The 13,388-nt window shown below is 41.2% G+C and overlaps 1 protein-coding gene across 2 annotated transcripts in view; it reads left to right on the top strand.

The window, feature by feature from the left end:
* Positions 1-12,201, top strand: part of LOC121855477 (transcription termination factor 2-like) — a 151,112-nt gene extending 138,911 nt beyond the window's left edge. For both annotated transcript variants that reach the window (XM_042350446.1, XM_042350447.1), the window contains 3 exons: positions 3,601-3,813; positions 8,439-8,596; positions 11,330-12,201. In XM_042350446.1, the coding sequence (XP_042206380.1) occupies positions 3,601-3,813; positions 8,439-8,596; positions 11,330-11,480 (522 nt within the window). In that variant the 3' untranslated portion in view covers positions 11,481-12,201. The remainder of the gene's footprint in view (positions 1-3,600; positions 3,814-8,438; positions 8,597-11,329) is intronic.
* Positions 12,202-13,388: the final 1,187 nt, after the last annotated feature.

The following is a 13,388-nucleotide window of genomic DNA, read 5'->3' as shown; positions in this document are numbered from 1 at the left end:
CAACTACATCACTCACCACCCATAACAACAACTCACCACCACCAATAACAACAACTCACCACCACCACAACAACAACACCCACCAATAACAACTACACTCACCACCACCAATAACAACACTCACCACCACCAATAACAAATAACACTACCACCAATAACAACAACACTCACCACCACCCACAACAAATAACACTCACCAATAACAACAACAACACTCACCACCACCAATAACTACACTCACCACCACACCAATAACAACTACACTCACCACCACCAATAACAACAACACTACCCACCACACCACAACAACACTCACCACCACCACACAACAACACTCACCACCACCAATAAACAAACAACAACAACAACACTCACCACCACCAATAACAACAACACTCACCACCACCAATAACAACAACACTCACCACCACCAATAACAACAACACTCACCACCACCAATAACAACAACTCACCACCACCAATAACAACACCCACCAATAACAACAACACTCACCACCACCAATAACAAATAACACTCACCACCACCAATAACAACAACACCACCACCACCACAACAACAACACTCACCACCACCAATAAACAACACTCACCACCACCAATAACAACACTCACCACCACCAATAACAACAACACTCACCACCACCAATAACAACAACACTCACCACCACCAATAACAACAACAACACTCACCCACCTCACCAATACCAACAAACAACACCACCACCACCACCAATAACAACAACACCTCACCACCACCAATAACAAATAACACCCCACCACCAACAACACCAACACTCACCACCACCAACAACAACACTCACCACCACCAACAACAACAACACTCACCACCACCAACAACAACAACACCTTACCACCACCAATAACAACAACTCACCACCACCACACAACAAATAACACTCACCACCAATAAACAAACACTCACCACCACACCAATAACAACAACACTCACCACCACCAATAACAACAACACTCACCACCTCACCACAACAACACTCACCACCACCAATAACAACAACTCACCACCACCAATAACAACAACACCCACCAATAACAACAACACTCTACCTCACCACCACAACAACAACACTCACCACCACCAATAACAACAACACCCACCACCACCAATAACAAACAACACCCACCACCACCAATAACAACAACACTCACCACCACCAATAACAACAACACTTACCACCACCAATAACAACAACACCTACCACCACCAATAACAACAACACCACCACCACCAATAACAACAACACTCACCACCACCAATAACAACAACACTCACTAATTCACAACAACAACACTCACCACCACCAATAACAACACTACCACCACCAATAACAACAACACTCCCACCACCAACAACAACAACACTCACCACCACCAACAACAACAACACTCACCACCACCAACAACAACAACAACACTCACCACCACCAACAACAACAACACCCACTCACCACAACAACAACTCACCACCACCAATAACAACAACACTCACCACCACTCAATAACAACAACACTCACCACCACCAATAACAACAACACTCACCACCACCACACAACAACAACACTCACCACCACCAATAATAACAACAACACTCACCACCACCAATAACAACAACACTCCCCACCACCAATAACAACAACACTCACCACCACACAACAACAACACTCACCACCACCAATAACAACAACACTCCCCACCACCACAACAACTACACTCACCACCACCACCAATAACAACAACACTCACCACCACCAATAACAACAACACTACCACCACCAATAACAAATAACACTCACCACCACCAATAACAACAACACTACCACCACCAATAACAACAACACCCCCACCACCAATAACAACAACACTCCCACCACCAATAACAACAACACTCCCCACCACCAATAACAACAACACTCACCACCACCAATAACAACAACAACACTCACCACCAACACCACAACAACACTCACCACCACCACACAACAACAAACACTACCACCACCAATAACAACAACACTCACCACCACCACACAACAACACTCACCACCACCAATAACAACAACACTCACCACCACCACAACAAATAACACTCACTACCACCAATAACAACAACACTCACCACCACCACAACAACAACACTCACCACCACCAATAACAACACTCACCACCACCAATAACAACAACACCTCACCACCACCACACAACAACACTCACCACCACCAATAACAACAACACCACCACCACCAATAACAACAACACTCACCACCACCAATAACAACACTCACCACCACCAATAACAACAACACTTCACCACCAATAACAACAACACTCACCACCACCAATAACAACAACACTCACCACCACCAATAACAACAACACTCACCACCACCAATAACAACAACACTCACCACCACCACACACAACAACAACAACACTCACCACCACCCAATAACAACAACACTCACCACCACCAATAACAACAACACTCACCACCTCACCAATAACAACACCACCACCACCAATAACAACAACACTCACCACCACCAATAACAACAACACTCACCACCACCAATAACAACAACAACTCTCACCACCAATAACAACAACACTCACCACCAATATCAACAACACTCACCACCAATATCAACAACACTCCCCACCAACAACAACAACACTCACCACCAACAACAACAACACTCACCACCAACAACAACACTCTACCAACAACAACAACACTCACCACCAATATCAACAACACTCACCACCAATAACAATAACACTCACCACCAATAACAACAACACTCACCACCAATAACAACAACACTCACCACCAATAACAACAACACTCACCACCAATATCAACAACACTCACCACCAATATCAACAAACACTCACCACCACCAACAACACTCACCACCAATAACAACAACACTCACCACCTATCAACAACACCACCACCACCAACAACAACACTCACCACCAATAACAACACTCTCCACCAATAACAACAACACTCACCACCACCAACAACAACAACACTCACCACCACCAATATCAACAACACTCACCACCATTAACAATGTAATACTGTACAGTATGAATGTTTGTGTGTTAAAACACACACATAGTGAACAAGATGATTGTAAGCTTCTGCAACATTGAATGATAGTATCAATCCCTAGCCACTTTATTTGGTTGTTATTATTCCCTCTCAGACATAATTAGTAGTAATTGTAGTTAAACAATGTTTGAAAGTTCTTATTGTTTTGGTGAATAACTACTGGTAATAAAAGAATATAGTGTGATTTAAAATAAAAGGACAGCGTGTAAATTAAAAGAGGAAATAACAAGGAATTGGTTCAAGAGGGTCCAAGGAGTCCGTCTTTCACTCGCATTTTGCTCTTTAAATTAATTGTTTACTCTGTAAGTGGGACCTGACTGTACATGTACAAGGTTACCTGATCCAGGATCAGATATAAAATTGATCCTCCATGTCTCGTCATTTGAAAATGATAATGCAATTATTTATTCTTTTCCATCAGATTGAACGACTTATCGAGGAAATTAAAAAAATTCGTCGTTTGGAAACGAAAGAAAAGTCTGTAATTGTTTCCCAGTGGACATCAGTGTTGGATATTGTCCATATGCATCTAAGAGAAGTTGGCATTAAGTGTCACACTATATCTGGTAAAGTTCTAGTCAAGGAGCGTCCTGCCATTGTCAGTGATTTCAACATGAATCCCCGAGGGGCACAGGTAAGTTTCAGTAATAAGGGTGAGCATTAACTAAAAAAAAAAACATTCCTTTGGTGTTTGCTGTGTTTATCTACTTACCTCTCAACTTCACTATGTTTATTTTCAGTTTCCTGGGATAATATGATCTCTATACTGAAACAATCAAAATTATTCCTACAGATTCAAATATAGTGCTGTATGGTACCTACACAACACAATTTAACTACAAACACAGAATACTCTATAATAATTTGATATATAAAAATATATTGTTATATACAGTAGTCAAGGTAATTAAAAGGGGTGAATGTAAACCTTTTGCCCCTTGTCCTATGAAGGGAAGACAATACAGGTCTGTCTCTACAGTAAACCACAACTTAACGGACAACATCTTTAACGGACACACCTGACCCGTTCGGACTAGGTTCATTTACAGTAAACCCTCGAAATTCAGGACAATTTGAGGGGAAAGGGGGTCCACACCTGCTGATTGTCCAGACTTATACCAAGTATTTTTTCGGGGTGTACTGGGGGCCACTGTGCACACCCCAACACCACCCACACACCCCAACACCACCCACACGCCCCAACACCACCCACACGCCCCAACACCACCCACACGCCCCAACACCACCCACACGCCCCAACACCACCTGGCACACCTCACACAGGCCCCAACACCACACCCACACACCACCACACGCCCCAACACCACCCACACACCCCAACACCACCCACACGCCCCAACACCACCCACACACCCTATCCGATGGCTAATTATATAGACAACACATGTATACTCCAGGAAAGAGTGGAAACGGCTGGGAAGCAGAGGTCCTCCTGCTTTACACACCTCGGCTGGGATTCCATCAGGCCCTGTGGCTTTGTTATTCTTCATCTGTTTGATGGTAGCAGCTACCTCATCCAGGGATGTAGGATAGCTGAGGTTGGTGGTGGTGGTGGTGAGTGTTGTTGGTGGTGAATGTTGATGGTGGGGGTGTGTGTTGTGGAGGTGATCAGTGTTGGTGGTGGTTATGAATTTTGTTGATGGGGGTGAGTGTTGTGGTGGTGGTGAGTTTTGCTGGTGGGGGCTGAGTATTAGGATGATGCTGATGAGTGTTGATGGTGGGGATGAGTGTTGTGGTGGTGAGTGTTGTTGGTGGTGATGAGTGTTGTGGTGGTGAGTGTTGTTGGTGGGATGAGTGATGTGGGATGAGTGTTGTGGTGATGAGTGTTGTTGGTGGTGATGAGTGTTGATGGTGGGGATGAGTGTTGTGGTGGTGAGTGTTGTTGGTGGTGATGAGTGTTGATGGTGGGGATGAGTGTTGTGGTGGTGAGTGTTGTTGGTGGTGATGAGTGTTGATGGTGGTAGTGAGTGTTGTTGTTGGTGATGAGTGTTGATGGTGGTGAGCGTTGTTGGTGGGGGTGAGCGTTGATGGTGGGTGTGATTGTTGTGGTGGTGATGAGTGTTGTTGGTGAGGGCGAGTGTTGTTGGTGGTGATGAGTGTTGATGGTGGTCAGTGTTGATGTTAATGGTGGTCAGTGTTGTTGTTTATGGTGAGTGTGATGGTGATGGTGAGTATAAACGCCTTGGTTAAGGACGTTCAGGTGACGGGCAAGTCGAAGGGAATGATTGAAACCCGTCTTTTGACGCATTCAATATTTATTGATGTGATCAAAACCTGCAGAGAACAAGGCGTTCATTAGTATTACATGGTGATCTATCTGATACGTAATTAGTTAGTCTCAGACTATTTCATCTTAATTACAATTGATTATTAAGCATAGTGACATGATACGAAGCTCTTAACTCTTATCAATCTTAGTTACACTTCATTCCGCAATGTCTTATTTCTCCAGATAAGGCAGAAACGAGTAGGCATAATTAGTCCACAATATTTCAGTACTGAGGGGTATGTCATCACTTTGGCTGTACTTACAAGTGCTGCTCAATGCGAACCAGTACAGTATGATGTTCCAAGGGACAATAGTACTGTGTAAATTGTTCCAGCACAAAACTCGGCCAGGATTGGGAGTCGGTGTTCACCACAGAGGGCTGGTCCTCATAGCATCACTCGAGAGGGCGATCTGCATCATGGAGGCCAGGCGGCCACGCCACCCTCTAAACCAGGGGTGTCAAACATGCGGCCCGACACACTGTTGCATGCGGCCCATTTGCTGCTTTAGCCTTACCTTGAGGAGCTAAAACTAAATAGTGAGTGTATCCCTCAGCCGAATAAAATAGTTGCTGTTTCCTAGAACAAAATACTCAATCAACATCAGCTTTTTGAACGGCAACTATCAGAGAGTAATCTTTCTCACTTTCCGACCTTGAAGTTCCTGCAAGGCACACCTGAGTTTCATGCTGATATCAACACAAAAAAGTACTGCATCAAGATTTCCAAATTAATGAATGCATTCCAAGAAAGATTTGCTGACTTTAAAAGACTTGAGAAGGATTTTTTCATTTTTCGGGACCCATTCTCTGTTGGTGTTATTGAGGTACCAGAACATCTTCAGTAAGAATTAATTGAGCTCCAGTGTGATTCAGTGTTGAGGAACAAGTTTTCGCGTGTTGATGTTGGCACATTTTATCAATATTTTGGACCAAATTATCCCAGGATTAATTGTTTTGCCTCAAAGATTATGTCAATGTTCGGAAGTACATATGTCAGTGAACAACTCTTTTCTGTGATGAACTTGAACAAGTCTCGGCTTCGGTCTCAACTTACTGATGCGCACCTTAATTCAATACTGAAGGTTGCTACAGCTCAGTCGTTAGTGCCAAACTTTGATGCACTGGTCCACACCAAGAGGTGCCAATTATCAGGAAGCAGGAGTAGCAAACAATAAGATTGATCAAGGTTAGTAAACACTTGATATGTTTGTTTTTAAGGGTTTCGCACGAGCGCAGACTAAATCCACCTTTTTTTATTTTGTCGTACAACTCGCCTAAGAGGTGATTGCAAAGTGCTCATAATTATGTTACTTGGCCCGCAATACTGTGTACTCGTATTAAATCTGGCCTGCCTTGGCAAATGAGTTTGACACCCCTGCTCTAAACCATACACTCAGCAGAATTAGGGCATCTTGTTTGTGCAGGTCGTGTGTGTGTGGGGGGGGGGGGTTGTGGTGATGAGTGTTGTGGTGGTGCTGGTGAGTGTTGGTGGTAGTGATGAGTGCTGGTGGTAGTGATGAGTGCTGGTTGTGGTGATGAGTGTTGGTGGTGGGGGTGAGTTTTGTGATGAGTGGTGAGGGTGAGTTTTGTGGTGGTGATGAGTTGTGAGTGTTGTGGTGGGGTTGAGGGTGAGTGTTGTGGTGGTGGTGCTGCTGGTGAGTCTTGTTGGTGGTGATGAGTGTTGTGGTGTTGATGGTGGGGATGAGTGTTGTGGTGGCGAGTGTTGATGGTGGGGATGAGTGTTGTTGGTGGTGATGAGTGTTGTGGTGGTGATGAGTGTTGTGGTGGTGAGTGTTGTGATGGTGAGTGTTGTGATGGTGAGTGGTGATGAGTGTTGTTGGTGGTGATGAGTGTTGGTGGGGATGAGTGTTGTTGGTGGTGATGAGTGTTGATGGTGGGGATGAGTGTTGTGGTGGTGAGTGTTGTTGGTAGTAGGCAGCTATCAAACAGGGAGGTACTACTGCCTAGGAAGATATTGGCAGCATAATGTGTTGTCTAATGGTAGACCCTGCTGCCATATGGTACCTGTACCACAAAAATTGTGACCAAGTCCCTGATCTGACTTTCTGGTTCATTTACACACAATTGCAGGGTTTCAATTGTTTCTCTTACTTTGACAACACAACACAACACAACACAACACAACATACATACAGTATATCGTTTCTCACTTTTGATCTTTTTCTTTTTTTGTGACCTGACATTCCATCAGAAAGTCCTTAATATGAGACCACTAATCCCCTACCCTACCTCCACCTGACATTGAGTCAGGTCAGGTCCCTCCCCAAAATACTTCAGCTTTCGTCTTTGTTTAAGATATTTTCAGAATATGGTCTCGATTTTCGACCTCGGAAAATTTTTTCCCAAAGTAGGATTTTTTTTTTAATTCGGGCTATGGGAATGCTTTTCCGAGCTAATTTCAATTTCAGCTATCGAAGAGTTCCTGGTTTGAGGGTTTCCGGCTAATGGAAATATTACTGTATTAGCACAGGCTCAGTACAAGTGCAGTATATAAAACACCAATGTGTGTTCCAACTTTATTTTTCTAGTTCAACAGGGGAAGGTGTATGGGTGGCTCTTACAAAACAGATACACATTATTCTTATTTTCTAAACTAATGTGGATTGGGCGCTTTCACTGGGTTGAGTGTAGGCCACCTTTCATTTGAGATTTCGGGGTAACGAGTCGTGTTATCAGGTTGCTGTTGCCATGTGCTTGGGAGTCACAGGGTGTGGTGTCCTTATCGAGGTAGCCCGGTCTGTGATGCCTCAGCATTGAGCCCCATATGGTCCAACATAGGTAGGTCTTACAGTCTTCTATTGAAAGGCTCGAGATGCACATAAAAACAGTTTATGGCCTTCAAACCAGGGGTTGGTGATATAGTTTCAGCTAATAGAATAACGTGGAGGGAAGCTAATTATTGAGAATCTAAGAGTAAAATAGCTGCTGTCCTTATTTTGTGTTTCAGGTAATGTTACTCTCCTTGGCTGCAGGTGGAGTTGGACTCAACTTGATTGGTGCCAACCACCTTTTCTTGCTTGACCTGCATTGGAATCCCCAACTAGAAGCACAAGCCTCTGACCGCATCTACCGAGTTGGCCAGACTAAACCTGTGACAATTCACAAGTAGGGCATTTTTACTGTTATAGATATTTAAGGTTTTTTGGTAATGATCCTCAAGCATAAGTACTACAGATTGACAACCCCTTATCCAAAATTCCAAAACCTCTGAAAACCAAAAGTTTTTTCATGGAGCATCACTCGTGTGCATGACATACCGCGAATTTTTATTTTATTTATTTATTCATTTTTATTTTTTTACAAGGATTAATCTTCCTGGGCACGGGTCACTGACCCACATCGGGGCCTGTGGGGCAAAAATGCAACAATAATAATAATGCATAGTAAATAAAATTTATAATAAAAAATACACAATTCAAAATAAAATAATATTGATGATAACAATAATAATAACAACACTAATAATGATAATAACAACAACGAAATACCCCTACAAAAATGAAAAAAATGAGCGAGGAACACGACCTAGATCTATGAATTATTATTATTCCCCCCCCGCCCAGGCCCTGATTTGGGTCGGTGACCTGTGCCCGGGTGGGCTAATCCCTGTAAAAAAAAAAATATAAATAAAGATAAAACTAACCTAACGTAACCATTCTAAAATCCAAAAAATTTTGAAATCCGAAACATTTGGTGTGAGGTTGATAAAATAGTATCCTAAACGAATTGGCTTTCCTGAAGAAAGAATCCCACTCTGAATACCATGAGTCATTGTTGACAAAGAGCACACAGCTGATCGGCTTACCACAATGTCTGTCTTCAACACTTAGTAAATTATTACAGTACAGTTGTGTATTTATCATCACTTAATAAATACTATTGTACAGGTGTACAAGTAGCCAAACTGAGTCATCATATAACAGTCAAAGGCAGTAAATAACATTTTTAAGAAGGTGTCTTCGTATCAAAAACTATACAGTGTTGTAAGCTGGTCTACTGAAAGCTCTCACACTAGTGCATCTGAGTAAACAACCTTTTGATCCAGCTTATCCTTTTATTTTCAAGTCATATTACAAATTACATACAGTATTGTATTTTTTCTCTATTACTGAAGTTTTTATATTATTCATGATGAACCATAAACTTTAACAGGCCAATCAACTGAGAATATAATACTGAATCAACAAATAAATAAACTTGACGAGTGGAGACACGCCTGATCAGTCCAAGCCTGCTTACATACTCAAGTGTCTTAGTTCTCAGTAGACCTACAGTATAGTAAATCTGATGGGAGACCAGTGTACAGTATTCACTAAGTGTTGTTCTTTTATTTTTTTATTTTTTTTTTATTTTTTAGTATTTCTGTTGACCAAAGTAAATTCTGATGTATTGAAGTCCAGTTTATTGAGGTTTTACTCTAGTCTTTTTCTCTTCTATTTTAATTTCTTTTTACTCTTATTTGTTTTGCCCCTTAGGCCCCATTATGGGTTGATGACCTGTGTCCGGGTGGGCTATTCCCTGTAAAAAGAAAAAAGTACATTTAAAAAAAATATTTGTTGCACAGTAATTATAAATAGATTTTATGTGACAGTAAAGGCATGGCCAGGTGCAAAAGATGAAAAGAAAATGAACGATTATTCTAGCAAAATTTGGAAATTATCAAATTATGTATACTGTTAATACTGTAATATAATTATACTATAAATAAGCAGATGCTGTCACTTTGGGCTTGTGGTGAAAGCAGGTTAGGTTGGTGATATGATGATATAGGGTGGCCTGCTTTGACCTGTACCAGTTGTGATTACTGTTCATGTCTTAACACTGGTACAGTACTCACTTGAGTGTGTCCTGGTTCAGTAATGTATAGTACTGCACAACACAAATTGTATGCAAATAAGCAGTAAGTGGGAGATGAACCCTGTAAAATTGCTGGTGACAATGAACTAAGCATGTTCTGATGCTAGCCTGGGGGGGGGGGGTGGAGCATCTGGGAGATGCATCAGCCTATCACAGACATCCCATGAGGTCACATGACAGGGATTAGGTGGTGAAATGGATGATCACTTACTTTTGACTGTACATTCCTCTTTGACATCCTGAAGCTTATTGACTACATGAGTAAAAAAGTATGTGATCATTTTGGCAGGAAGTTATGCTTGCCATCTGACTGATTGTGTTTGTATTTTCCGCTTGACAACAGCTGCGGACATTTCAAATCCAGGTAGGTGGGTAATCATTGATTACCTCAGGGAGTTGTGGCCCTGCCTTATCAGTGGTTCCCACCCTGTGGGTTGTTGTTAGGAAAGACATCCAACTATAAAACTTTGTCTCAACATACCTGATGGCAATTGTCACCAGAGCTGTGCACATCTCCTGGTCTCTGCTGCATTTTGTGGGCTGGCACCCTGTAATTGCAGTGATAAGTGGGAGGGGCATTCCATTCTGGATTTACCCAACAGCTTTAATCGGGTAAGTGTGGAAAATGGCCGGAAAACATTGATGATTATGGTGATATCTTATATGGCATGGCTGAAGGGAATTCCTATTTATGCATCATATCATATATTACAGTTAAGGTTCATCCCAGTGTACTTGTTAGATGGCAGAATTTTGGGGGACAGTAGTTATTTAGCATTTACACTGATCTGATAGAACAGTGAACAAGCTTTAGGAATACAAATAGCTCCATGGACAATTTAAGCATTGCTAGGGGTATTCCAGCTGGATGATCTTGCTTGTTCATTTGTCTCTTTTCCAAGGATATAGGATGGGATTTTAATCTTCTGCCCTTATTTTTTGAGAAATGGATGTCATTAATGTATTTTCTTATCATTGCAGATTTGTGGTTGAGAATACTGTAGAGGAAAAGATCTTAGAACTTCAACAGAAGAAATTGCAACTTGCAGATGATGTTTTGTCAGGTGCAAAGCGCTCCTTACAAAATAAGCTCACACTGGATGACATGAAGACTCTCTTTAATGTAGTGTGAAACAGTGTAACTCTACAAGTATTACTACACCTGGCAATTGTTTACATTCATATGAAGTGCAGTAGAGTCTCATCAAAAGGCTTAAAATGTTGTACAATATTGTAAGAGTTTTGAAAGTGTAATATGCAAATATTTAATAATGCTTTGTGATTAGGTTCTTATTTTTCAAATGACAGGATAGTTTTTGTTAATACTTTAAGAGAGACTCTTTCTTCTTTTCATGTACAGTCCCCCAAAAAAGTATTGTTAGATTTTCCTTCGCTACAATTTGAAACGCTAGATGAAATGCATTGATATGATCCTAGTGCATCATAAGTTGGTATGCCTGCTCACCATATTGGCAACAGAACAGCAAGAGATGGGGGTAGGATTTGGGGAGGAAGTCATCCTTGAATAGCATACTAGGTACTTCAATATAACAAGAAATCCATTAAGGTATATTAATGTATGTATTGTTCGAAAACGTATATACCAACCATTCAGAAACAGGTCGAGTAACATTGCTCGGAAAGCCTCAAATCACATCGACCCCTTGGCTAAGTGATACTAATTTGGGGGGAAGGGGGGGGAACTGTACAAATAATTAATTCATATGTATCCATAATATCTTGTCTGTCTAATCTTCCTACACATTATAGATTTTCTTAATAGCTTTTATAGATTTTTTATTATTCATTTTGCAAAATTTGTATAGAAAGCTAATTTTATGTATTCTATCAAATTTGTTTTTTTCTGTCCTTGCATGATGTGTATGTTGCACCCCTGGAGTGTGAAGTTTATCCACTCATTGAAGGTGAAATTAATTCAGTGATCCCTCGGTTAACGAGCGCCTCGGTTAACGAATTACCTTCCATAAGATTCTTCACTTCGGTTAACGAGCAAACCCGTGGTTAATGAATTCCTTACAAATTTTTCCCAACATGTTTTCGCCTGCATTTGGCTGCCCACCAGCTGTAGTATTAGTTCGCCAATACAGTAATCGGTTCTAGGGCTTAAATTCCTTACTATTTTAGTAAATATCAAGAAGTTTGTACTATTCAATAATTTTAAAAGTTTTATATTAATTTTTTTAGTCTTTTTAACAATTATTGAACACAATTGAAGTACAGGAAACTAGTTTTTTGCACGCCAAACTGCCACTCAACACACCAAGCTTGGCATTAGTTTGTTTACCTGTTCAGAGGAAGGAATATCTTGTTTGAGACTCAACATAAATGCTTTTTTTCTGTGTTTCCAGTCAAATTATTGGTCATTTTGAAATATATTTTACATATTGATAATATTTAGCTCAGTGCAGTGTTGATTTAAAGAAAATAATCTTGAATTACACCATGAACTAAATTTTATGGGTGAAATGGCGGCATGGGGTGACTTCTCTTCCACCCCAATGCCTTCTCTTCTCCCTTCTCCTCCACCCCCATTCTAATTCCCATCAATCATCATCAACCAGAAGCCTTCTACATGCACACCTCAAAGTAAGTGTACTTTACTGCATTTATTTTTAGTTTGTATGTAATTTTCGGTGAGCTGGAACCAATTACCCAAAAACCCATTGAAACAATGGTTTCCGTTAAAATTTTTTTCTGTGAACGAGCAACCTTCTGGAACGAATTGTGCTCGTTAACCGAGGGACCACTGTAATCATTTTATAAGGGAACCTGGAATTGTTGGTAGTCCAAACAGTTTTTGCAGGCATAAGAGCATAAGAATGGAGGAAACTGCAGAGGGCCTATTGGCCCATTTTGGGCAGTCCCATTTACACCCAACAAGAAACATCAATTACCTACATAACTCCAGCTAACAACATAGACAATAAAGTGAAGTACCCCGTCCACCAAACTCTGTACACAGTAACGTATCCTAACCCAATCTATGCGAACCTATCCTATCCTAACCTAACGTTTTTTA

This window comes from Homarus americanus, unplaced genomic scaffold (genome assembly GCF_018991925.1).
Source record: "Homarus americanus isolate GMGI-L3 unplaced genomic scaffold, GMGI_Hamer_2.0 scaffold48406, whole genome shotgun sequence".
NCBI lineage: Eukaryota > Metazoa > Arthropoda > Malacostraca > Decapoda > Nephropidae > Homarus > Homarus americanus.
This window is presented reverse-complemented; position numbering and strand designations above follow the sequence as displayed.